The 25,853-nt window shown below is 39.5% G+C and overlaps 1 protein-coding gene across 2 annotated transcripts in view; it reads right to left on the bottom strand.

Annotated features, from left to right (window-relative positions):
• adgrv1 (adhesion G protein-coupled receptor V1) overlaps window positions 1-21,815 on the bottom strand; it is a 559,481-nt gene extending 537,666 nt beyond the window's left edge. For both annotated transcript variants that reach the window (XM_043709105.1, XM_043709113.1), the window contains exons 1-3: window positions 21,689-21,815; window positions 8,283-8,467; window positions 1,013-1,162 (exon numbers count right to left, since the gene is read on the bottom strand). In XM_043709105.1, the coding sequence (XP_043565040.1) occupies window positions 1,013-1,162; window positions 8,283-8,465 (333 nt within the window). In that variant the 5' untranslated portion in view covers window positions 8,466-8,467; window positions 21,689-21,815. The remainder of the gene's footprint in view (window positions 1-1,012; window positions 1,163-8,282; window positions 8,468-21,688) is intronic.
• Between the last annotated feature and the right edge of the window lie 4,038 nt (window positions 21,816-25,853).

The following is a 25,853-nucleotide window of genomic DNA, read 5'->3' as shown; positions in this document are numbered from 1 at the left end:
GGGGGGTTAGGTATAGGACAGATGTTAGGGGTAGGTTCTTTACTCAGTGAGTCGTGAGTTCATGGAATGCCCTGCCAGTAGCAGTGGTGTACTCTCCCTCATTATGGGCATTTAAGCAGGCATTGGATAGGCATATGGAGGATAGTGGGCTAGTGTAGGTTAGGTGGGCTTGGATCGGTGCAACATCGAGGGCCGAAGGGCCTGTACTGCGCTGTATTCTTCTATGTTCTATGTAAACCTTTTGGACTATAACCAGGTGTGTAATTTTTAACAATGATCAGTAGGGTGTTAGATGGGCTATCAAACAGCAGCTGTTTAGCAAGTGGGCGGCACGGTGGCACAGTGGTTAGCACTGCTGCCTCACAGCGCCAGAGACCCAGGTTCAATTCCCGCCTCAGGCGACTGATTGTGTGGAGTTTGCACGTTCTCCCCGTTTCCTCCCACCATCCAAAGATGTGCAGGGTCAGGTGAATTGGCCATACTAAATTGCCTGTAGTGTTAGGTAAGGGGTAAATGTAGGGGTATGGGTGGGTTTCGCTTTGGCGGGTCGGTGTGGACTTGTTGGGCCGAAGGGCCTGTTTCCACACTGTAATCTAATCTAAATCTAAAGAACCTGCTAACTGACACTCAGTTCAAATTCTGTCAGGGTCACTCAGCTCCTAACCTCATTACAGCTGTAGTTCAAACGTGGGCAAAAGAGCTGAGTCCAGAGGCAGGTCAGACTGACTACTCTTGATATCAAGGCAGCTTTTGACTGAGTGTGGCATCAAGGAGCCTGAGTAAAATTTAAGTAAATGGGAATCAAGGGAAATCTCCATTGCCTGAAGTCATACCTGACATGAAGGAAACACTGATGTGCAGAATTGGCACTCATTTACTCTGATAAACATTGATTTGTTTGCACTGGCAATAGACACAGCTTAAACACATGAAGGATATTTTATGAAGTATTTACTGAGCACGAAATCATTCTGGTTTACTTGCTATGAATTTGATAGGAAAATGGAGATACCTGCAGCCTTAGATAAAATATAAAAGTTTCATCTGCTTCTGGCAAACCGTCATCCTTGACTGCAACATATACTGTTTTGTTCGTTTCTGTAGTCAGTAATCGGGCTGCAGCAGATGTGGCCTCAAAATCGCCAGTATCCTCCCCTTGAAGCTAAAAAAAAATTGTAATGAATGAGTGAACTTGGAGCATTAGGCTAGCTTTTAAACTCACATTTACAAAATTGATCAGATGACTTCAACAAACACAGGACTGTTGACCCAATGTTAAAGATAATGTGTTTCCAATAAATGCATAGCTCAGCAATGGATATAATTTACCCAACATAATTTTAATCAATGTTATTAAATATAAAAGGCAGAATTGTAAATTATTTGTTTGTTTATGAGATGGGGGCATTACTGGCAAGACCAGTATTTGTTGTCCATTCCTAACTGCCCTTGAATGGAATGGCTTTCTTGAGCCATTTTAGAGAACAGTCAGCTACAATTCTATAGGTCTAGAGTCATATGACAATCAGACCATTAAGGATAACAAATTTCTTTCCGTGAAGGACATTAGTGAACTAGATGATTTTTTACAATAGTTTCATGGTTACCATTACTGGATAGCTTCCAATTCCAGACTTTATGAATCAAGTTTAAATTTTAAATGGTGGCAACTAAACTTGTACCTCCAGAACATTAGCTTGGAGTGACTTTACTGGGGAGGCAATGGCCTTGTGGTATTATTGTTGGACTATTAAGCCAGAAACACAGGTAATGTTTTGGGGACCTGGGTTCAAATCCCTCCCCACCAGATGGTGGAATCTGAATTCAATAAACACCTGGAATTAAAAAGTCTAATTATGATAATGAATCCACCATCAATTTTCAAAATAACCCCATCTAGTCCACTAATGGGAAGGAAACTGCCATCCTTAGCTGGTTTGGCCTACGTGTGACTCCAGACCCACAGCAATGTGGATGATTCTTAACTGCCCTCTAGACAATTAGGGATGGTCAACAAATGCTGGCCTAGCCAGCGACACCCTCATGTCATGAACAAAGTTTCAGAAAACATCATTGACTCCCATTAGTGAACATTACTTGTTATCATTTGCTTATTCATTTCATATTGGAAGAAATAATGTGGCCTTATAACAAAACAATAATATAATAGAAAGAAATATCAGTATTTGGCTCAGATCAATTTTTATTGGCAAAGTTTTGGTAAAATCTGGGATAAATTTTATCTCCAATCTTCACATTACGGGAAAAATGCTTGTGGCTGAACTAAAATAGTAGGTATAGTAATTAGTAACTTATTCACAACTTCACACCACCATATGGCCACTTCCAGAAAAATAAGTTGCAGTTATTGCACCTATAACACACAAAAACATCTTAAGGCAATTCTAGGAATTTGCGAAGAGACCACTGCGCCCCACCCCCCCAAAGGGTCAAGGCCAGAAGAACATTAAAATAGTCAAGTCTAGAGGTAACAAAGGTATGAACGTTGGTTGAGGCAATTGTATTTTTGTACTTAGTAATCGAAATGGGCAACTTTGTAGAAATGCAAGTAGATAGTCTTAGTGACGGACAGGATTTTCTCTAGATTGTAAATAGCCCATGTAAGCCTCAGACAGTTTCCAAGGAACTCACAATTCACACCCCTGTACATTATAAACAATTAGCAGATTCTTCTCCACATATTTAAGGAAACTATTTAACATTATGATACATGACACTCAAATTAATTGCTGAGTATTATTCACATAAAGGTACATCTTACCAAAGTTTAAATTATAGGTATAAAGAGTAGCCTCATACTTTTGCAGCAATGTTGTAGTAATTAGTTAATATAACTAACCATATACAATCAAAACTCTACTGAGCCATCAGAATAAAATTTCCATATTTTTGCAAATTGTATTCCTTAGAACAAAACAAAGAAAATGTCGAAGTGTATCATTTACTGTAAAATTGTCATTTGAACCCTTGCACTAACAACATGGCACAGAGTGCCAGCAGCAAATGATTGTTTTAAGTAAGGTCCAATGGCACTAAATAATTTAGAAGCTCTTTGTGGATTTGCTATAACACAATAAAGAATATCATTCAAATTCAATCTTCATGAGAAGTTATAATTATTAAAGAATTCTACGTAAATATATTTTCTCAATTTAGACATTCATTTTTATTTTATTTGTAAACTTTAAAAGAGATGTTAAAAACTCAATACACACATCTTTTGAAGCACAGAAGTGATCCTCTGAAACAAGCTATTTATGTGTCCTATGAGTACAGTAACGGTAAATATGATTAAATAACAGAAGAAAACTCAGCTCATTTGTGCCAGATTATTTTGCAATTGAAACAAAGTTAATGAAGAGGAAAATTGGAGCGGACGTGTACAGAATGCCAAGGCCAGTAGTAATAGTCTTAGATTGCTGTAAAAGGTAAAACTCCCGTCCAAACAGTCCAGGTTTAGCTTATCCTTATTCAGTCAATAAGATTACACAAGTCACAATTTATATCAATTATTTGGGTGTAGGGGCCAATTTAAAATTTGCAGATAATGCAAAGCTAAGCAGGACTGTGTGTTGTGAGGAAGATGTAAAATATTTCAGTAAGATCCTAAACTGGCTTGCAAATAGGAGGCAAAGGTTGTTTTTATAATTGGACACCTGTGACTAGGAGTGTACCACAGAGGTCAGTGCTGGAAGCCTTACTGTTTGTTATCCGCATTAACAACTTAAAGTGAAAGTTGACGGTATCATTAGTAAGTTTGCAAATGACATGAAAATTGATGGTGTTGATGATAATGAGGAGGATGCTCTCAAACTAAAGTTTAATATTGATCAGCTGGTAAACGGGGCAGAGAAATGGCAGATTGAACTTAATCCTTATAAGTATGAGGTGATGCATTTGGAAGAACAATGGGATCTTGGTGTACAAGTACATAGATCCACGAAGGTGTCAACACAAGTAGTTAGGATGGTCAAGAGGCATAAGGGATGCTTGCCTTCATTAGCCTGGGCATTGAATATAGGGGCAACATGGAACTTCACAAACCATTGGTTAGGCCACAGGTGGAATACTCTGTTCAGTACTGGTCACCACACTGCTGGCAAAATGTGATTGCACAGGAAAGGATGCAGTGGAGATTCACCAAGATCTTGTCTGAGATGGAAAGTCTCAGCTATGAGGACAGGCTGGATAGGTTGGGTTTGTTTTTTTTGGAACGGGGAGGCTGAGAGAGATCTGATTGAGAGACAAATACAGGGTATTTGTACAGATACAGAAATTGTACAAATTGTACAAATACAGAATTGTTTCCCCATGGCAAACGTGTCTAAGACCAGAGAGCATAAGTTTAAGATGAGGAGTAAGTGGCATAGAGGAGATATGAGAATTTTGCTTCACCTAGAGGGAGGTGGAGGCAAGTCCTCTCACGTCAATTAAGTCGCATATGGATGAGCAATTAAGATCAGAGTGGTGCTGGAAAAGCACAGCAGGTCAGGCAACATCCGAGGTGCAGGAAAATAGACATTTCGGGCAAAAGCCCTTCATCAGGAAGCCTTCAGGCTGGTGTCTGTGAACAGGAGCTATTAAATAATACTTTTGCTTAAGCAATTAAGATGCCAGGGCAGAGTAGGCTATGGACAAGTCAGGTAAGTGGGATTAGTGTAGTTTGGTGTTTGTTGGTCAGCATAGATATGGTGAGCTAAGGAGCCCCTTTCTATGCTGTATGACTTTAAATCCATATTTCAAGCTTAAATTTGCATGTGAACTCCAATAATTGACTGTTTTTGACATTCACGACTATATGTGATAAATGAAATTTTTCAAGGCTTGTTTATTTTGTAATACTCTGCGGTTGCAGTATTTGAAATTTGAAATATCTTTGACTGATCAAAGACACCACAATTTTTTTTAAAAGTTTAAACAACCACCCTGAATTAGGTTAAAAATCACACAACAGTGACTACCACCTGATGAAGGAGCGATGCTCCGAAAGCTAGTGTGCTTCCAATTAAACCTGTTGGACTATAACCTGGTGTTGTGTGATTTTTAACTTTGTACACCCCAGTCCAACACCGGCATCTCCAAATCATAACCTGAATTAGATAATCCTTGAAATATTCTTACCGCAATTTGAATCAGGAAGAAAGCTCAAGAAAAAACATCTTCCCTTCAGGCTGGTGTCTGTGAACAGGAGCCATTAAATGACAATGACCAGGATGGTGGCATCTGTCCAGTGGCCAATACATTGGGAAACTTTGCCTCAGCCATTTCTCAGAATCTCAACTGCATTTGAGGTTTCCATCCCTATGGCCATGACCTGTCAAGGGGTGCCCCAATTTCTTAGCCTACAAGGTGGTGACCAGGAGTAAGCCTTTGTGAATAATTCACCATTATTAATCCACAAATAGACAGTGCTTACTTTGAAAAAATATAGAAATGCTGACATTTGAAATTTGCACATCTACAGAATAATTCTATGCTTCACCATTGAAGCACCCTTACCCATTCCAAACATTCAAGACTAAAATCATAAAAATCAATGTAATTGATAAGCACTTCCACACATAACTTTTTAGTGTCACTGGAAAAAAAATAGAAAATGGTACATTTTGTTAAATGCGAAATAACTGGGTTGTAACTGGATACTAATTTCACAAGTACTACTATGCCATTCACTGGCCCTGAAAATGCTCATTTTCTGTTTGTAGAATATTAACTTTCTCTACAATGATAAAAAATCCAATTTTTAAATTATAATGAAGTTCATTTGAAAACGTTTTTTAACCTTTAATTTAGCGTCAATCTCAAGCAATCATAAATTATTTTCACAACACTTGAGAGGACATTTATGGGTCATGGTATAAAAGGGACAGTAGCAATGTGGATCTAAAATTGACTGAATGAGGAGAAACAGAAAGTAATAGTGGATATTTATCGGGCTGGAGGAAGGTTTATAGTGGAGTTCCCAGGGGTCTGTATTGGGACCATATATTAATGACCTGGAGCTTAGAAGGCAGGAGACAATTACAAAGATTGTGGATGACACAAACTTGGAAGAACGGTAAACTGTGAGGAAAACAGTGTGGAATCCGAAAAGGACATTGGCAAGTTGGTGAAGAGGGCAGAGAGCTGGCATGTAATGTTCAATTCAGAGGAGTGTGAATGACCAATTTTGGTTGGAAGAACATAAAAAGGCAATATTAAATAGAGGGTAAAATTGTAAAAGGGGCACAGGAGCAGTGGAATATGTGCAGAGAGCGTTCAAGGTGGCAAGAAAGTAGCTAATAAAGCATACAGCTGTATTATTAACAGCATACAGTATAGGGCAAAGAAGTGATGTTGAACTTGTATAAGACACATGTTTGAGCTGTGCTGAAGTATCATTACAATTGTGGGCACAAGCTTACACGAAAGATGGAGAAAGTACAGAGGTGATTTACTAGAATGGTTCCAGGAATGAGAATCGTTGAAGATGAGGTTAGAATAAAGAAATTTGGGCTGTTTTCCTTGGAAGGAAGGCTGAAAGGAGATTTGAAACAGGTTTTCAAAATCATGAGTGACTGCTTAAAGTAGATTGGGTAAAGCTGTTCCTGCTCATAAAAAAAACAAAAACAAGAATGCATGGAGTTAAAGTGATGTGCAAAAGAAGCAAGAGAGAAATGAAACATACGGTGAGTAGTTAAGGTATGGAATGTACTGCCTGTAAGTGTGGAAAACACAGGTTCAATTGCAACGTTCAAGGGGGTATTGAAAGTTTATTTGGATATATATGGAATACAGAGATATGGGGTAAAAACAGGCAATTAGAATTAGGGATAGAACCAGTGCATTGATGATGGGCTGAATGGTGTCCTTCAGTGCCATAATAATTCCATGATTCTGTGATTTATGGTAAAAGTCCTACAAAGTGATATTTTAATTACTTTTAACTTTTGTTTTGATAAAAGTGAACAGACCTGGAACATTAACTTTGTTTAATCTCTCCAGAGATGTTGTCTGACCTGCTAAATAATTCCAGTATTTTCTGTTTTTGTTTCCGGGGTCTGCCATCTTTTACTTTTGTAACTTCAGAGGATTGGCAGCTCATCCTATTACTTCAGCACACTAAGATATTTCCTTAACTTGATGCAAAATTAAATTGTTGCTGGGAAAGGGGAAGTTTGTTGCCCAAATAGTGTTATGCCTCTATAAATATATGTCATTGAAAAGCCCTTGCTTCATCATTGAGTGAAAGTTGCGAGCCATATGCTAAAGCCTGTAATACTTAGAATGTACTCCCTTTCCAAAAGAACCTTCACCATTCCCCTCAACACTGGCACACCATCTATAAGATTCACTTTAGTAAATCACCAAGCTTCTTCAACAGCACCTTTCAAACGCAAAATCTCCACCATTTAGAAGGACAAGGGCAACAGATGCATGAGAACACCACCACCTGCAAAATCCCCTCCAAGCCACACATCATGCGGACTTGGAACTAAATCTCTATTCCTTCAGTGTCACTGGGTCAAAATCCTGATACTCTCTTCACAACAGTATTATGGTAGCAACAACATCCCCAGGACTGTAACATTTCAAGAAAGCAGCTCACCCCCACCTTATTGAGGAAATAGGGATGGGCAACAATACTGGCCCAGGCAGTAATGTCCGCGTCTCACAGACAAAAAGAAAATCAATTCTTGCTTCTCCAATTTCCTTGGAGAATACAGTTTAAAGAAACTGATATACTTAACTCTTCTGCCAAAATCATATGAAGAATTATAACTTTAATTTTAAATACACCCTTTACAGCACTGAGCTTTGGGATAAAAGTCATATTTTGTCCCAATTCCTCAAACATCAATTCGGGCAAATTACCCTTTCAAGTATTTGTGATGTGCAAAATAGCACCAAACACTGTCTGCAAGTTTGACAAGTTAGTTCAACAGTAGGATTCTCCATGGCAGATGTGTCTAAGACCAGAAGGTGCATGTTTAAGATGAGGAGTAAGTGGTTTAGAGGAGATCTAAGGAAAATAATTTTCACCAACAGGGTGGTAGAAATATGGAATGTGCTACCTGTGAGGGTGGAGGAGGCAGGTATTCTCACAAAATTTAAGAAACATCTGCATGAGCACTTTAAATGCCAGGGCATAGTTGGTTATAGACCAAGTGCAGGTACATGGGATTAGTGTAATTTGATGTTTGTTGGTTGGCACAGACATGATGCACCAAAGGGCCTGTTTCTATGCTGTTTAACTCTATGAGATGATTTCAGTGTCTTACCAGTAAGAGTGCAGTGACATTGGCTGGTGGCCCTGTCCTTTCAATAACCAGGCGTATAACTGAAGTGCTTGTTTCATTCACCACAAAATTTGTTTGACCTGCAAGCTTAACTTCTGTATTTCCAAAAGTGACCGTGACACAAAGACTCAAAACAAGTTCAGCCACCAAGGAAACAGCAGGCATTCCTATAAAGACAAAACAGAAGAACAACACCAGTTCAAAATAGGACCAAATAATATAAGTATTATAAGTAAAAATACACAAACCCAAAATTGAGTAAATACTTTCAAATCATGCAAAGTTATTAATACTTATAAATAACTTAATAAATAACTTATAATTACATTGGCTTAAAGTTTTTCTTAGAAAGGAGATACTAAAAAAAAGACATAATTCCAGCAGCCAAAACATCAAACTCCTTTATTTCATGACTCGTGCCCTGTCTACGTGCCATTTGCTGCCTCCTTCACTTCCAGCTCTAACCTGCAACATTAGCTGCTTGTGGCTCTTCTGTCTCCAAAGTTGAAGCATTCACTGAGCTACCTTTGAATCTTCACTCATCACCTTGAATGCAGTAAAAAAATCCTCTCTTTAAATTTCGCACAGTGCTTTCCAGTTTCGCTCCTGTCACCCCACAACTTTCATCAGCAAGACCAAATCCTCCATTAAACCCTGTTCCAATCCAATTAGTCAAATACTGTAGTGACAAGGTAAGCCAGGTGAACCTTATAGAATATGAGTTCCCTGACTGGGGTTGTTAATCTGGTCCAATCAGGGAGCTCTGGCTGACAGATAAGAACAGGAATGTCAGACTATACATTCGCTCTGAAAGAGTTGGATCAGTTACTTGGTGATAGGATAGCAGCCTCTGTAGAGATATTTCAAATACCTGTCAAAATGAATTTGTTTTATTCGGTTTTGGAATGTGAGCTTCATTTAAAGTTATTATTTTTTGCCCATCTCTAATTGCTCTTCGAAGATAATGCTGTCTTGTTGAAATGCTGCAGGCCATATAGGATACATTCGGAACAGTGTTGTTCCTGAGTAACTTACAAGATATTTGGGCTAGTGACAGTGAAGGAACAGAAATATAATTCCAAGGCAGGTAACTTGGAGGGGACTTTGTAGGTGGCGTTCCCATATGTCTGTCACCCTTGACCTCACTGCTTGAGGCTGTGGGATTGGAAAGTGCTAATGAAAGAGGCTTGAAAAGTTGCCACAGTGCATCTTGAAAGACTTAACGTTTCCAGAAATAGTGGTAAATCTGAGGATTCGGAGGTTTTTCAGAATAAAAAAGGAGAAGCATGAAAATAATAAGAAAGTCAAGAATAGAAGATGAATGCAATTTAGCAATAAACAAAAACAGGCAGTAAGAGCTTCAATAGCTACATAAAAATATCTGGGTAAAATGAATGTTGGTCCAATACAGTCAAAGTCAGGATTTCATGAATCCCTACAGTGTCAAAATAGATCATTCAGCCCAACAAGTCCACACAACTCTCTGAAGAGCATCCCACCCAGGCCTACCCCAGTAACGCTGAATTTTCCATGGCTAATCCACCTAAACTATGCATTCCTGGACACTATGGCACAATCAATCCACCTAAACTGCACATCTTCAGAATGTGCGAGGCAACCAGAACATCCAGAGAAAAGCCACATGGACACAGGGAGAATGTACAAACTCCACACAGACAGATACCTGAGGCAGGAATTGAACCCAGGTCCCTCATACTATAAGGCAGTCCTGCTAAACACTGATGCATCATTCGGAATAGGGAAACAGGAGAGAAGCCAAATGATTACTTTGTGTCTATTTTCACCAAGGATAAAGATACCAGAAATCGCCCAGAATTAGACATCCAAGTGACTCGGGAGAAAGAAGAGTTGTAGTAAATTACTATTAAGAAGAATGCTTATGAGAGAAATTAATAGGGCTGAAAATTGATAAGTCTCCAGTGCCTATTATTCCACATCCAAGAGTGTTGAAGGAAGTGGCTATAGAATTTATCTGTGCATTGTTTGATGATCATCTTCCAAACTTCTATAGATTCTGCAATGATTCTTGCAGATTGAAAGTTAGCTATCCAGGAGTAGGGAAAATACTGGAATCTCTTACAAAGGATGTGATATGTGGACACTTGCATAATAATGATCTGACTCGGCATAGTCAGCATAGATTTGGAAATGGCAAATCATGTTTAATGAACCTGTTGATGTTTGTTGAAGATGTCACTAAGAAAATTGGGATGGGGGAAGTTGATAGACTTTGCATACTTAAGATTTTCAAAAGATTTTGAAAAGGTCTCCCACAGGAAGTGGGAGAGAAGGTAGGTATGAATTCAAGAATATTGAAGAGGCAGAGAACAAAGTGTCAGTATAAATGGGTTATTCTCACATTGGCATGCTGTGACTAGTAGTGCACTGAGAGAATAAATAGCTAGGCCCCAAATGTTGGGCCCCAAATGTTCATAATATAAATGTCAATGTATGTAGAGATAAAATGATATATGTCCAAATTTGTGGATGATACACAGCCATGAGAGAACGTGTATTTTGTGGAAGACATAAAGCAATTTCAGAAGCATTTGGATGGGCTTTGAGAATGGGTGAGAACATGATGGATGGAATATAATGTGGAAAAAATAAGGTATTCATCTAATTATGAGAAATAGATATGCAGAGTATTTCTTAAATGACAAGAGCTTAGAAAATGTAGATATACAGAAACTTAGGTATCCTAGTAACTAAGTCACTTAAGGCTAACATGCAGGTGCAGCAAGTTATTTGGGAGGCTAACGAAATGTCTGTGTTTATCGCAAGATGATTGAAGTACAGCTTCAATTCTACAGAAACTCAGTAAGATTGGAGTATAGTGTATACTTTTGGTCTCCTTCCCTCAGGAAGGATATTACTGCTAAAGACAGAAGGTATCAAAGATTCACCATTTTGTTCCCAGAATAGTGGAGCAGTCCTACAGGCAAACTAGGGCATTCCCCTGTAATGCTTCAAAGGATGAAAGGCGATCCTCAGTGAAATTTACACAATACTTAAAGAAGTAACAAAGTAAATACAGATGTTTCTCCTGGTTTGGGAGTCAAGAACCAGGGGTTGGGGCACACTTAAAAAATAAGGGGTTTTAATTTAGGATCAAGACAGGAGAAATTATTTTACACAGAGTGAGAAGCTGTGGAATTCACTATCAAAGAGATTTGTGAAAGCTTAGTGTTTGAATATGTTTAAATTAGAGTTTGATGGATATCTGATTAGCAATGGCTTGAAATGTATGGGAATAGTCTGAGTCAAAATTGTCTAAGTTAAAGGCATCAGCCATAGTCATTTCAAATGGTGGAACAGAATCAATGGGCTGAAAGGCCTTCTCCTCTTCTCATGTAATTTGGGGTGTATTTGATGATTGTTTGCCTATTAATTCATGTTCACCTCATATCTTAATATGGAGAATTAACACAGGATAGGTGCAGTTGGCTGTTTAACCTGCCAGCTTTGCATTGTAAAATACATTTTGCTGGTTTTACACCATGGAATCTCAGGGGATTTTTACTTTCAGTAAGTAGGTGAGATGTCAAATTTGGTGCAGCTTAAACAAAAAGGTAAAATAAAACCATGAGCTGTGGATGTTGAAGATCTTTAACATGAAAAAAACAGAAATTGCTGGAGAAACTCAGCAGATCTGGCAGCATCTGTGAAGAGAAAACAGAGGTAACGTTTCAAGTCCAATGACTCTTCTTCAGAACTGCAGAAGTTCTGCAGGAGTTCTGCTGAAGGATCACTGGACTCTCAACATCAACTTTGTTTTCCACTCCACAGTTGGTGAGTTTCTTCAGCAATTTCTGTATTTTTTTGGGCATTAAACAAAAAAGAAACACTGGTTCCAAACCAGATCATAATGATATTTGGGGCCTGGCCCCATATTACCAGACACTAATATTATAATGTGAAGTTCATGAATGTCTTTTAGGGCAGGTAATCAGCCTTCTGTATGTGTAACGGACATATGACCCCAGACCCAGAGTATATGGTTGACTCTCATTTGGCCTCTGAAACAGTATATTACTCAGTTCAAGGGCAATTACTGATGGGCAACAAATGCTAACCTTCCCAGTGAAGCCTTTATCCTACAGAAGAATAAAGAAAAGAGTGTAGAGCAGACTGTTATCTAGGTATGGACAATGATGTATCTAAGTTGCATTTTCCACTGTAGTTCACAATGAAATCTGAGAAAGTGAGACTAAGTCTAACACTCCTTCACAATGGAGTAAATTGCAAATAAATGGTACATTTTGGTGACAGAAACAGAAGAAACATCTCACACAAATTTTCATAAACTGCTCTTGGAATTAATTTCAAATTCTTACACTTTGTCAGCTTCTGGGTGCTTGAAGATCAGATACAGGCAATCTCATTTACACAAAGATTAATTCTCAGGCAGATAATTGGATGTGTCAAGAAAATACCCGACAGCTGATCTTTGTCTAGTTACACATCAGAAGAGACAATGTTACCACATCCAAGCAATCATGCATTCCTGTACAAATGATTGTGCATGTGTTTAAAAGCATACAAGATCAGATCCACTGAATGGTGCTGGCATGTAATAATGGTGATGCGTATACTACATAAGTTTATGTACAATTTCAACAAGTGAAACTCTGCACCAGTCAGCACATTTATGCATTCCAATTACAAAATAATTGAAAAGTAGCAGATTAGGTATTACATGCCACAAAGAAATGTAAATACAAAGAGAAGCAATATGACAATCATTCAGCTGATCAGTATTCACGACAGACACAGTGTGCCTTATATCTGCATCATTACTCACAATGTAGTAACATAACAAAATAAAATAACAGACAGTATTTGAGGAATCACACAGCAAATTCTAACATTATTCAACTCATGCAAGCATGACTACTTTGCATATACAAATAGTATTTTTTATGAACGGAACAGTTTTAGGACTTAATGGAAGATGTTTTGGGTTTGTATTTGGACTCTTGCTTCCTTTTTATAGTCATGGCTGGATAGCTCAACTGTAAGTTTCAGCTTCCTACTCTTCTATACTTCAGCATTCTCTTCTACTTCTTCCACAGTCTTCTGAACAGGACTTTGGAATGAACTATAATAAATTTCAGAATCATTCTGGTATTGCTGAAGAATCTTATTTAATGCAATGGTACAAGATCTATTACACATATTCCCAAGTTGCTCTGATGCAAGACCTCATCATACAACTTATATCATGAATACCTCTTTACTACTCTTGCGTCGTCAACAAATTGCACAACTTAGAATTGTGAATAAAAAACTTAATGGCATCAAAATAGTTGGTAATCAGTCAGTTCTTTCGCAAATCAGCAGTTCATTTCCTCATGTAGTACATGAGGACAACTAAAATTATGAGAGTAAGTTTCACATAACGTAAATATTTCTCAAAAGCCACAGGAACGTTTTAATGTTAATTGGTCACTCACTGCATGAGTTGGCATTCCTTTCTCCTTCCCATGCTTAACTGGATTCTGAAACTGATACAGCGACACATGATGCTTAGAAGTCATGTGATGAAAGGTTAGCCCCCTTGCCAAAACAGAAAGGTCATTTTAAAGTCTTTGTGTTACTCCTTTGGAAGCAGAGACGTTGTTTCATAATAGGATCATCAATTAATAATTGCCTGGTATTTCTAGTCCAACCAGCAACAAATGAGCTGCTATTGCACACCTTCCTACGCAAGTCCCATGAATATTACATAGTTACGAGCTGCATAGTCATTTGCGTTAACCTTTTCAAAAGCCTATATTTAGGACTGGACAAAGTAGCACTTCAGACAGCAATAAGAACATGCTATCATTTACAACACTATCTTTGTTCTGTACAAATATTGCCATTTCACAGTTATCTTGTGGATAGGTCAAATACATAAGGAAATAAAATCCTATTAATTACCTTGACATATTGAATAATTATGGAAATGTAATACCTCTTAAATTTACATTTAGAGTTTTGCACTGTAACCTCATTCAATGTTGAAAATATTTTGGTCATTTAAATTATATTTCAAAGTGAGTATACCAATCAACCAGCTACTACAATTATCTAAAATAGGAATAATTTCAATGTTTATATTAAAACAATATCAGAAATATTTGTCTCAGGATCTGAACCAGCAAATGACCTGATTATGCATCATTCCAGTATCACCTTTTTGATGCATTATTTCAATTAATTAAAACATTTATTTAATTATTTATGAAATAATTGACAATGCAAGAAATGAATTAAAATAAATTAGCCCAACGGGCAATAATATTTATTTGGCATTCTACATCATAGAACATTACAGAGCAGTACAGGCCCTTCGGTGCTCGATGTTGCGCCAACATGTGGAACCAACCTGAAGCCTATCTAAGATACACTATTCCACTTTCATTCATGTGTTTTTCTAATGACCATTCAAAAGCCCTTAAACATGGTGAGTATACTAATGTTGCAGGCAGTGCAGTTCACACCCCGCTACTCTCTGAGTAAAGAAACTACCTCTGACATCTGTCTATATCGATCACGTCTCAATTTAAAACTATGTCCCCTCGTGCTAGCCATCACCCAGAGAAAAACGGCTCTCACTGTCCACCCTATCTAACCCTCTGATTATCTTGTATGTCTCAATTATGTCACCTCTCAACCTTCTTCTCACTAACGAAGACAGCCTCAAGTCCCTCAGTCTTTCCTCGTAAGACCTTCCCTCCATACGAGGCAACATCCTAGTACATCTCCTCTGCACCCTTTCCAAAGCTTCTACTTCCTTCCTATAATGCCATGACCAGAACAGTATGCAATAGACCAAATGCAGCCTCACCAGAGTTTTGTACATCTGCAGCATGATCTCATGGCTCTGAAACTCAATCCCTCTACTGATAAAAGCTAATACACTGTATGCCTTCTTAACAACCCTATCAACCTGGGTGGCAAATTTCAGGGATCTATGTACATGGTCACTGAGATCTCTCTGCTCATCTACTCAACCAAGAATCTTACCACTAGCCCAATACTCTTTACTCCTGTTGCCCCTTCCAAAGCAAATCACCTCACACTTTTCCGCATTGAGCTCCATTTACCACCTCTCAACCCATCTCTGCAGCTTATCTTTATCCCTCTGTAACCTGCAACATCCTTCAGCACTACCCACAACTCCATCGACCTTAGCGTCATCTGCAAATTTACTAACCATCCTTCTACACCCTGATCTAGGTCATTTATAAAAATGACAAACAGCAGTGGACCCAAAACAGATCCTTGCAGTACACCACTAGTAACTGAACTCTATCATGAAAATTTCCCATCAACCACCACTCTGTCTTCTTTCAGCCAGCCAATTTTTGATCCAAACTGCTAAATCACCCTCAATCCCATGCCTCTGTATTTTGTGCAATAGCCTACTGTGGGGAACCTTATCAGTAATAGCCTTACTGAAATCCATATACACCACATCAACCGCTTTACCCTCATCCCCCTGTTTGGTCACCATCTCAAAGAACTCAATAACATCATATAACTTTAATGAGTGCATCTTATATTTTAGGTTTATATCTATATATTTAGCTGTATTTTCCATTTAGGTTAAAGAGAAAAATAGCAGACTGGAAGCAGAATAAGACCTATCCAAAATTTAAAGGCCAACCAAGTAAACTTATTTCAGGGTATGAATATTATGTATGCCTAACAGCAAAAACAGCACACCACAGACATTACTGGAGGTCTTGTAGCAGAGTGGGTAACTCCAAAAGTTCCTGTGTTTAATAGTCAATAAAAGTACATTCATAACTTAATAAATTGAGTATCTACCTGCAAACATTCCTTTCAATAAACAGTTACACCTCACCGGGATTGCATACTGGAACACAAGCCTTGCTATTCCCAGAACTATCAAAAAAGTTTGGGATATTAAAATTAGCATTCCCCTATTTGGTGTCTTTCAGATCCAGGCAGACATAAAAAAAAAGACCATGTTTCTGTACATAACAAGAATCACTTTGCAATTAAATAATCAGCATACAGCTCTTTTAGTTGAAACTCTTACTCCCTCATAAAAATCCCTCTACACACACATGCACACACATGTACAGAGGAAAAGACTGAGAAAGCAGTTTAGTGGCATCTATCCATAAAGATTGTGGAGATCATTCTTGTGCTGAATAGAACACTGGTTCTTAATCCTCTTTCTCCAGATATTTTCACTTGTTTACAGGAGGCAAATGGTGACTGGTTCACATTTATAAAATTCTTGACTTATCAATTAAATGTCACAGCTTACAGCCAATGCATGACTGTGCAACCACTCTGAGGGTCCCTACACACCGATCAGTGTATACTCTCACTATTCCCAGCACTGACCCCTTGGTAATGATTGCAAAAGACATCAAAATTAGAAGGAGTATAGCTTACGGCAACTAGAAAAGAGAAACAAACTGGACACTTTCATGCTGATGATGCTTGTTGCTGTACAGAAAAGACAGAAAAGACTTCTCCCTTTTAGAGATGTGTTTACTTCTGCCAGAACAGGTAACATTCATGCCACACAAATGCCAGGCAGTGGCCATCTTCATAAGTGAGAATCCAACCACTGCCTATTGACATTACCATTACTGAATTTCACAATATTAACATCAGGGAATTACCATTGACCAGAAACTGAACTGGATAAGCATTATAAATATAGTGGCAACAAGATCAGGTCAGAGGCTAGAAGTATTGTGGGTTGTAACTCATCTCCTGACTCCCCAAAGCCTGTTCACCATCTACAGTACAAGGTGCAAGTCAGGAGTGTGATGAGTACTCCCCACTTTCCTGGATGGGTGCAGCTCCAACAACACTCAAGAAGCTTTACGCCATCCTGGACAAAACAGCTCATATTACTAACAACATATCTACAAACATCACTCCCTCCACCACCAACATTCAGTAGCAGCAGTGTGAGCCACTACAGAAATTCACATAAGCTCCTCAGACAGCACGTTCCAAACCTACATTTAAGGGCACGGGCAGTAGTTGCATGGAACACCACTATCTGCTTGTTCCCCTCTAGTCACTCACCATCCTGACTTGGAAATATATCACCGCTTCTTCAATGTCTTTGCGTCAAAATCCTGGCATTCCCTCCTGAATGCCATTGTGTATCTACCTACAGCACATGGACTACAGTGGTTCAAGAAGGCAGCTCACCACCACCTTTGCAAAGGCAAAAGGAAGAAAAATAAGTGCTGGCCCAGCCACCAAGGCTGATGAATGAATCAAAAATAACAATCACAACCCCAGCAGCTGAGCTACCTGGATACCATTCACACAGTTGCTGCAGGCAGAAAGCCTTTAGTCACTGAGAACTGGTCAGTAATCCCCAAACCAATCAGCTACTTGTTGTCAGTGAAAGCTCCATTTGTACACAGATCTTGTCCCCAGTTCATCGACATACTTGGTTCCCTCTACTGCTTGAAAAAAAAGTCTTTAGAAAAGCAGAGGCAAGCTTTAAGGGCAGGAGAGGCTGCTCTTGCAGAGGAAGGAAAGATGGGGATTCTACCATCACAATCCTCAGCTCCTTCATATATGCAAAAGTACATGTTGTTATAGCAACTCAGACTCTCTGAGTAAACTTCAATGCACATCGACACAGTTAGACAGCTAAACAGATACACAACCAGGCTAGCCAAAGCTCTGCAGTCCTGTGATAGTCAGGTGGTGGACAATTAAGAAACTAACAACAAGATGCTCCACGAGCAGTGCTATCTGTAATAATGGCAGAGTCTGGCATGTGTGCAAACAAAAGAGGATGAAACATTTGTCACCATCTTCATCCATTAGTCTTCAGTATATTGTTCTTCACATCCTCCTTGCAAACTCACCATGATCACAGAACAAATCAATCTTCAAATTTAAATCACTTCATGTGAAATGAAGAAGAGCTAAATACACAGGACACATCAACAACCATAAATCTCAGCAATATGCCAAAGAACTCTGCTGTGGTACTAACCACGTTATTCCACAACAACCACATCATTAACATATTGTCTGATATTAAAAATTGATCAAGGATGTCTGACCCAGAGAATGAACAAATCTTACACAGACAGCTTCTGTCCTAACAACTCAATCATCACTAAAGGGATCAAGGGAGAAGGTAACAGTGTTTGCAAGTGACACCTACTTCACCAATGATCAGCTCATCTTTGGTTTCCATCCATTATTGCAGCCTCATTTTAAATATGCAATGAATTGAATTCCATGGCTGAGGTGGGAATGATTGTTGAAATCAAAGTAGCATTTAACCAAGCTTGTCACTAAGAAGCCCTAACAAAACTGATGTCAATGGAGATCTGGAGGAAAATTCCCCAGCAGTTGGAGTCACGCTTCACACAAATGAAGGTGGTCATTTCAGCATTTCAAAAGTTTATCAAGTTTATCATCTGCTACTGAAATCAAAAACATTGATTGAATTATTTATTGATTGCTGCAATTCCTCACATAGTGAAGCCACTCATGTCCAATTCAGCAAGGCTCAGATGACATTCAGAGATAAGTAGAAAGTGTCATGCAATGACCATCTTTAACAGAATTGGATCTATCCAACTTTCTTAGGCAATCACTGCCAATATCATTGCTGTTCTCTACCATCAACAGCCTGAGGATGTCAATTCTCAAAGCTGTATAAATTACTCTGCTTGACAAGCCATTTAAAAGGTTAAAGAAAATTGTATTAAACGGTTCATATCCTTGCATTTCAAAACTGTTTCTTCATCTATAAAGGCACAAATTAGAAGTGATGAAATAATTACCACTTGTCTCAATGTGTGCAACATAAATAGCTGTACAGCCATTAGACATCAGCTCTTTTCTCTCCTTACAGATGCTGCCAGACCTGCTGAGATTTTCCAGCATTTTCTCTTTTGGTTTCGGATTTGGTTGCAGCACATACATGATACACTGCAGCAATAGGTCAAAAATGTTTTAGCACAACCTTCCAAAACCACAAGTTCTACCATTAAGAAAGGCAAGTACTGCAGACACAGGGTAACACCATTGCTTCAAGTTCTCCTCCAAGTCACACACCATCCTAGCTCAGTCATGTATTGTCAATCTTTCACTGTTTCTGGGTTAAAATTCTCAAGCTCCTAACCTAACAACATTCATGGGCATGAACTGCAGCAGTTCATGAAGAAATTATACTATTTTCTCAAGCGTAAATAGAGGTGACCAATAAATAATAGTGATACCCAAATCCCAGGAATTAAACAGTGACAAACTCATTTATTTAGCAAATGCAAGTCCCCAGACTCAAGTATAGCCTCCTTATTTTGTGAGTTTAAGTCATTCACTTAATCTGTAGAGGAAACATACATCAGTAACAAACAGCACTGTTTGTGTCTCTCATTGTTTGTGGATAAGGGAATTGAGTGGAGGCACCACTGGTGGAGGTTGGTGATGAAAATTAATGATGATGTTAACAACAACAATAATGGGAATGAGATGGATGCATGCTCACGTTGTTAAATAAAATGTACAATAGTCATCATTTCTGGGTCCTAAGATATTAGCTTGTTATCTGATCAAGGTATCAGGATGGCATCAGCCACTGGAAGAGTCAAGCTCAAGTTTTCATCAGCATCAGCTTAGCCCTGTTATGTCCATATAATTTGGCATTAGAGTGCTCATATTTGAACTTGATTTCTGGTTGTCCCTGCTAACTCACCCATCAGGCACTCCTCATTTCCTATGGTCCTGTAACTTTCAGCATTCTTTGTAATCTGTAAATAATACTGTTAGACTGGAAGGGACTGGATGTCTCTATGACTGCAGGAGGATTTAACTGGCCCCATCTACAGCTCAAATTCGGTTTACTATCCCAAGACTTCTTCCAAATAACTTAACCTTGCAAGCTGATAGTGTAAACATTTGATCTGATAAGAGTATAGACTTACATATGCAACAAAAGTTCAGAATCAAAAATACAATTACTTTGTTCCACATTTTAAGGCTTAAATCATTCAATGCCAAGTTAAGTTATAGAGAACACCAATATCCTAATTTCCCTAACTTTTTTTTACAACAAATAGCATCAAATGACTTCACTTTGTAATTATAAATTTGAACACTGATTTATGTCCACTGACTTTCATGATAAATTCTCTCTCAGAACTCAATAACTAAGGTTCTGCAATTATGTTTTGCTTGTTACTTTGAATTGTCCTAGTCCAACTGTATGTTTTCCAGAACAAATATAGTAATTGCTAATGTTATTTTAATGTCCCTACCATTTGGTAAACCTTAGGTTAGTTGTAATTTTCTACGTCAAGGTAGTCTTCAGCGCTGTTCAATTCCGTGCACTGACCGGCTAGCATATCGCACCAAATAAAGTTAACTTTCAGTATAAAAACGTACTTAAATTTCCTTTTTAAGATTTATCCAAATGCATTTCTATTTTAGTATATATCGCAGCGATTGCAAAAGTGCTGCACACGGCGCGATTAAAATGATAGTTACTTGTTTTGCAAGAAAATTCCACACTATTTTTATACAAAAAAGGGTCTGTAAAAATATTCAGGTAGCAGCAGGACAATGGAATTTAGAGTATTATTTTACAGCATTCCTTAGTCACATTTATAAAAGTATAACTTCACACTATAGTTACTTCACACTATAGAACTGACAGCTTCGAAGATATATTCGCTTTGAATACCCGGTTTCACGCCGAGGCGCTGACTGTAAATTAGTTCGATACTTTAACCAATAAGTAACGCTATCCTCAGAACAACCGCTCCCAGCAATTACACGCGAACATCGGCTGTCGCTTTGCCGTTACAGCGGAACATTCTCACGGCATCAGAGTTTATTTGAACGACTGAAAGTCAAAGAACGAATCTGGTATTCTCTACGAAACGCTCCTCAGAAAGGTCCTGAATTTAGAGGGATCTGGAGTGTTGTTTGCACTGGGGTTAGGTTTGAAACATCGATGCGGAAAGGTGCTGGTCCCCACTGCCTGGAGACAGGATCACTCAATACCGCCCACCCCCATCCCAGACACACACACAGTGCAGCCACTCACTCTCGACATGGAACAAAATAAACAGCCTAAACAAAATTATTGTTGTCTGTGCTGCAAGGAGCTCCATTCCTGCTCCACCTTCAGCAGGTGGAGGAATTCTCATTCCATTTTCTTCCCAGATGCTACAACCGACATAAATGCACTCGATGTATTTTGTGATTTCTTTTTTTCTCTCTCTCCTGCTTCCATCAATCCCGTTATTTCTGACACAGATTTATTCCGCGAGGTTCCCGCACTCGCAATAAACAAGCCTCGATGGAAAGGGCGATCAATGCCCGATCTGGATTGAACTCACTTGCGGTGGTGTTTTTGGTTTTGTGTTGCAGCGGGGTTCCGCGATCCCCTGAGGATCGGTGGAGAGCCCTGCAGGCAGCTGCTGAACTACCTCCCGGTTCCTGGCAGTGACTACACAGACAGCACTGCCGCTGGGGGCTCCCAGACAGGGCAGACAAGCGCATGCGCCCGCCCGCTGGATGATGCTCTCCCTCCTACCCTTCTGCTTTGCCCAGCACTTTGTCTCATTACTGTGAAAGCAAAATCTCCCTGGTGGAACTGAGCCAACAGATTACTGCACTTTAAAAAGCTGCCTTCACGATCACCTTTCAAGTTTGGGTTTATACCACTAACACTATTTTTTTGCGCTTCATTAAAAACCTTGTGCATCAGGAAACTCCTGCCCTGGTTTGTAATTGGTATCGTGGTTTGTAACTGGCCATGTGAAGTTTTATTTTTTATATTTGGAGGCAAATTGTTGTCTGAAGGGCAGGCTTTGGTTAATGAGTAATGCCCTCCCCCCTGTCGCCAATTTCATAGTGCTCTTAGCAAAAAAGCATCCAAGATAATTCATAAAGAAAATTTTGTTTTTGAATATGCAGCAAATCAAAAATGAGAGAGTTCATTTGGTTTTTAATCCTCATAAAACTGGAGGGTTTTAAAGTAACGTTCCTTTTGGAAATATAGTCCTAAATGAGGAGTGCAAAATTTCTTTATTTGTTCATAAAATGTGGTGGGTCTGGGTGGAATGCTCTTCAGAGGGTCGGTATGAACTCAATGGGCCAAATGGCCTACTTCCACACTGGAGGGATTCCACAATTTTACAATTGCTGACAAGGCTTTGGGAAATGTTAATGAGCTGCTTTCTTGAACAATGCATTCCAAGTAATGTAGATACACTCAGTGCTACTGGAAAGAAGTTTTAGGATTTTGACCCATAGCCTGTGAAAGAATGGCAATATGGTTTCAAGTCATGATCGTGCATAGGCTGGAGAGAACCTTACAGGGGCTAGTGATATTCCTATCTATCTGCTGCTCTTGGTGGAGGTCTTGAATTTAGCACATGCTGTTTAAGGAGGTGGTGGGTTTTTGCAGTGCATCTTAAAGACACTCCATTAGTAAGTGAATTTTTAGTGTGGTGGATAGGGTGTCCACCACAGGATTTCCAGCTTCTGATCTGATCTTGTATCCACAGCGAAGACAGTTGGTTCAGATCAGTTTCTGGTAATAGTAACCTCTAGGATATTGATAATGGAGGATTTAGCAATGGTAAAGACTTTGAATGTAAAGAGAAGATAGTTAGATACTTTCTAGTAGGAAATTATTATTGCCAGGCATTTTTGTGACATGCACTTTACTTACCACATATTAGTCCAAGCCTGAAAATTGATCAGGTCTTGCTAAACGTGGACTCGGGAGGCAACGGTCAAGTCTATGACTCTATGGTAGTACCACAAGACTATTCATCCAGAAACTTAGATATTGTTTTGGGGACCCGACTTCCAATTCCGGCTTGGCCAATAGTAGAATTTGAATTCATTTAAGCATCTGGAATTAAGGGTCTAATTATGACCATGAAGCTATTGTCGATTATCGGAAAAAAACCATCTGAATCCACTAATGTCCTTTAGGGAAGGAAATTTCTCAGCCTTACCTGTTCTGGCCTACATATGCCTCTAGACCCACAACAATGTCGTTGATTCTTAACTGTTCTCTGGGCAATGAGGGATAGGCAATAAATGCTGGCCTAGCCAATGATGCTCATATCCCATGAGTGAGTAAAAAAAAACATATAGGCATGGACTGCTGCTGTATATGATGAATTAGGAATGGTCGTAGGTCAGCATTTATTACTAAAAGGGCAAAAGCAAATTACTGCGGATGCTGGAATCTGAAACCAAAAGAGAAAATGCTGGAAAATCTCAGCAGGTTTGGCAGCATCTGTAAGGAGAGAAAAGAGTTGACCTTTCGAGTCTAAGTGACCCTTTGACAAAGGGTCAGTTAGACTCGAAACATCAGCTCATTTCTCTGCTTACAGATGCTGCCAGACTGCTGAGATTTTCCAGCATTTTCTCTTTTGGTTACCAAAAGGGCAGTTAAGAATCAAGCACATACCTGTACTCTGGAATCACATTTAGGTTAGACCAGGTTAGTTTTTATGACAATTGGTGCTGCTTACCTGCTCACCATTAGGCAAGCTTTCTTTTAAAATAAAGAATGAGAGTCTTTTTGCTGTTGCACACAAGCTGTGCATTGATTGGTCAGAAGCCTTTGTGGCTGATGAAGATCCCAAGGTGATTGGGTACATTCATTACCAGATGTGAGAGATGAATAATTCCCTGGAAGCCAATGAAAAGCACAAAAATCAAGCTCCCACTATTTCTCACCGGCTTCACCATCAACAGTGTACAAAACTCTGTGCGTACCATCCATAGTCCAGCAGGTTGTGAAATTCTGCAAATATGTCCTGCAGATCCTTAGAAGGAGTCAAAGATCAAGAAGTTGAGGGTGATGATCACTTTGACAGTCATAAGCCAAGGATGGTCACCATGTCCACATGGCAGAAGCTTTCCTTCAGGAAGTCACAAAGGTATGTAATTACCTGAGGTGATACTTTCAGCTACATGGTACTGATTTTCAAGCACGTTCAGGACACTGATTCTTTTTGTCTGTACACCCTGTGGGTTATTGCCTCCTGCAAGCTGTGCTCATCCCTTTCTGCAAGCCTGAAGAAGGGCTTATGCCCGAAACGTCGATTCTCCTGTTCCTTGGATGCTGCCTGACCTGCTGCGCTTTTCCAGCAACACATTTTCAGCTCGTCCCTTTCTGCAAGCCACGGTTAGTGACAAGAAGACTGCGGTCGTTGCCTGTGTTTTACTGCTGATGCTTTGACATCATTGAGATCCAAGGTAAAGCTGGACAGTTGGCATCCACACTGAACCAATGTTTAATGAATGGAGAATGTAGGCATTTTTCTACAAGTAAGAGAAATCATTTCCAAATGGTGGAAACCACTTGAATGGTAATGTAATAAAGGCAAAATATTGTGGATGCCAGAAACCTGAAGCAAACACAGAATACTGGAACTAAAGTTCTGAAGAAGAGTCGCACTGGACTTGAAGCATTAACTATTTCTCTCTCTAAAGATCGTGCCAGACCTGCTGAGTTTGTCCACATTTGTGAAAGATTGTGAAATTGGATTCTCAGCAAGTCCTGAAGCAAAAGTCTTTCACTTACATTGGGTAACAGGTGAGAGGTCTCAGTAGAGTCATAGAGTCAGAGATGTACAGCATGGAAACTGACCCCTCAGTCCAACTTGTCCATGCCGACCAGAAATCCTAACCTAATCTAGTCCCATTTGCTAGCACTTGGCCCATATTCCTCTAAACCCTCACTGTCCATATTCCCATCCAGATGCCTTTTAAATGCTGTAATTGTATTAGCCTCCACCACTTCCTCTGGCAGCTCAGTCCATACATGCATGACCCTCTGCAAAAAAGTTGCCCCTTAGGTCCCTTTTATATATTTCCCCTCTCACTCTAAACCTATGCCCTCTAGTTCTGGACCCCACCACCCCAGGGAAAAGAACTTATAGGATCTTTACATATCATTTATTCAAGAGAAAGTGAGGACTGCAAATGCTGTTGCTGGAAAAGCGCAGCAGGTCAGGCAGCATCAAAGGAGCAGGAGAATCGGCGTTTCAGGCATAAGCCCTTCTTCTTCAGGAATTTATTCAACCCCCTTAATGTCCCAAAACCCCACTGTATTCTTGCTTTGTCTTCAGTGAGTTCCAGAAAGCCCAGGGAACCAATGTATCACAATTAAAGTTGAAAACCCCAATCAAAATAACTGTTAATGAGATTCTTTTACATTCTGTTATAGGATGTGGGCTTCACTAACTGGACCAGTATTGGTTGCCCTAGAGAATGTGGGCGGCACGGTGGCACAGTGGTTAGCACTGTTGCCTCACAGCGCCAGAGACCCGGGTTCAATTCCCGCCTCAGGCGACTGACAGCGTGGAGTTTGCACGTTCTCCCCGTGTCTGCGCGGGTTTCCTCCGGGTGCTCCGGTTTCCTCCCACAGCCCAAAGATGTGCAGGGTCAGGTGAATTGGCCATACTAAATTGCCCGTAGTGTTCGGTAAGGGGTAAATGTAGGGGTATGGGTGGGTTCACTTTGGCGGGTCGG

The sequence above is a fragment of the Chiloscyllium plagiosum genome, chromosome 2, assembly GCF_004010195.1.
Source record: "Chiloscyllium plagiosum isolate BGI_BamShark_2017 chromosome 2, ASM401019v2, whole genome shotgun sequence".
Classification (NCBI taxonomy): Eukaryota; Metazoa; Chordata; class Chondrichthyes; order Orectolobiformes; family Hemiscylliidae; genus Chiloscyllium; species Chiloscyllium plagiosum.
The sequence above is the reverse complement of the archived record's forward strand: the minus strand, read 5'-3'. Positions and strand labels throughout refer to the sequence as shown.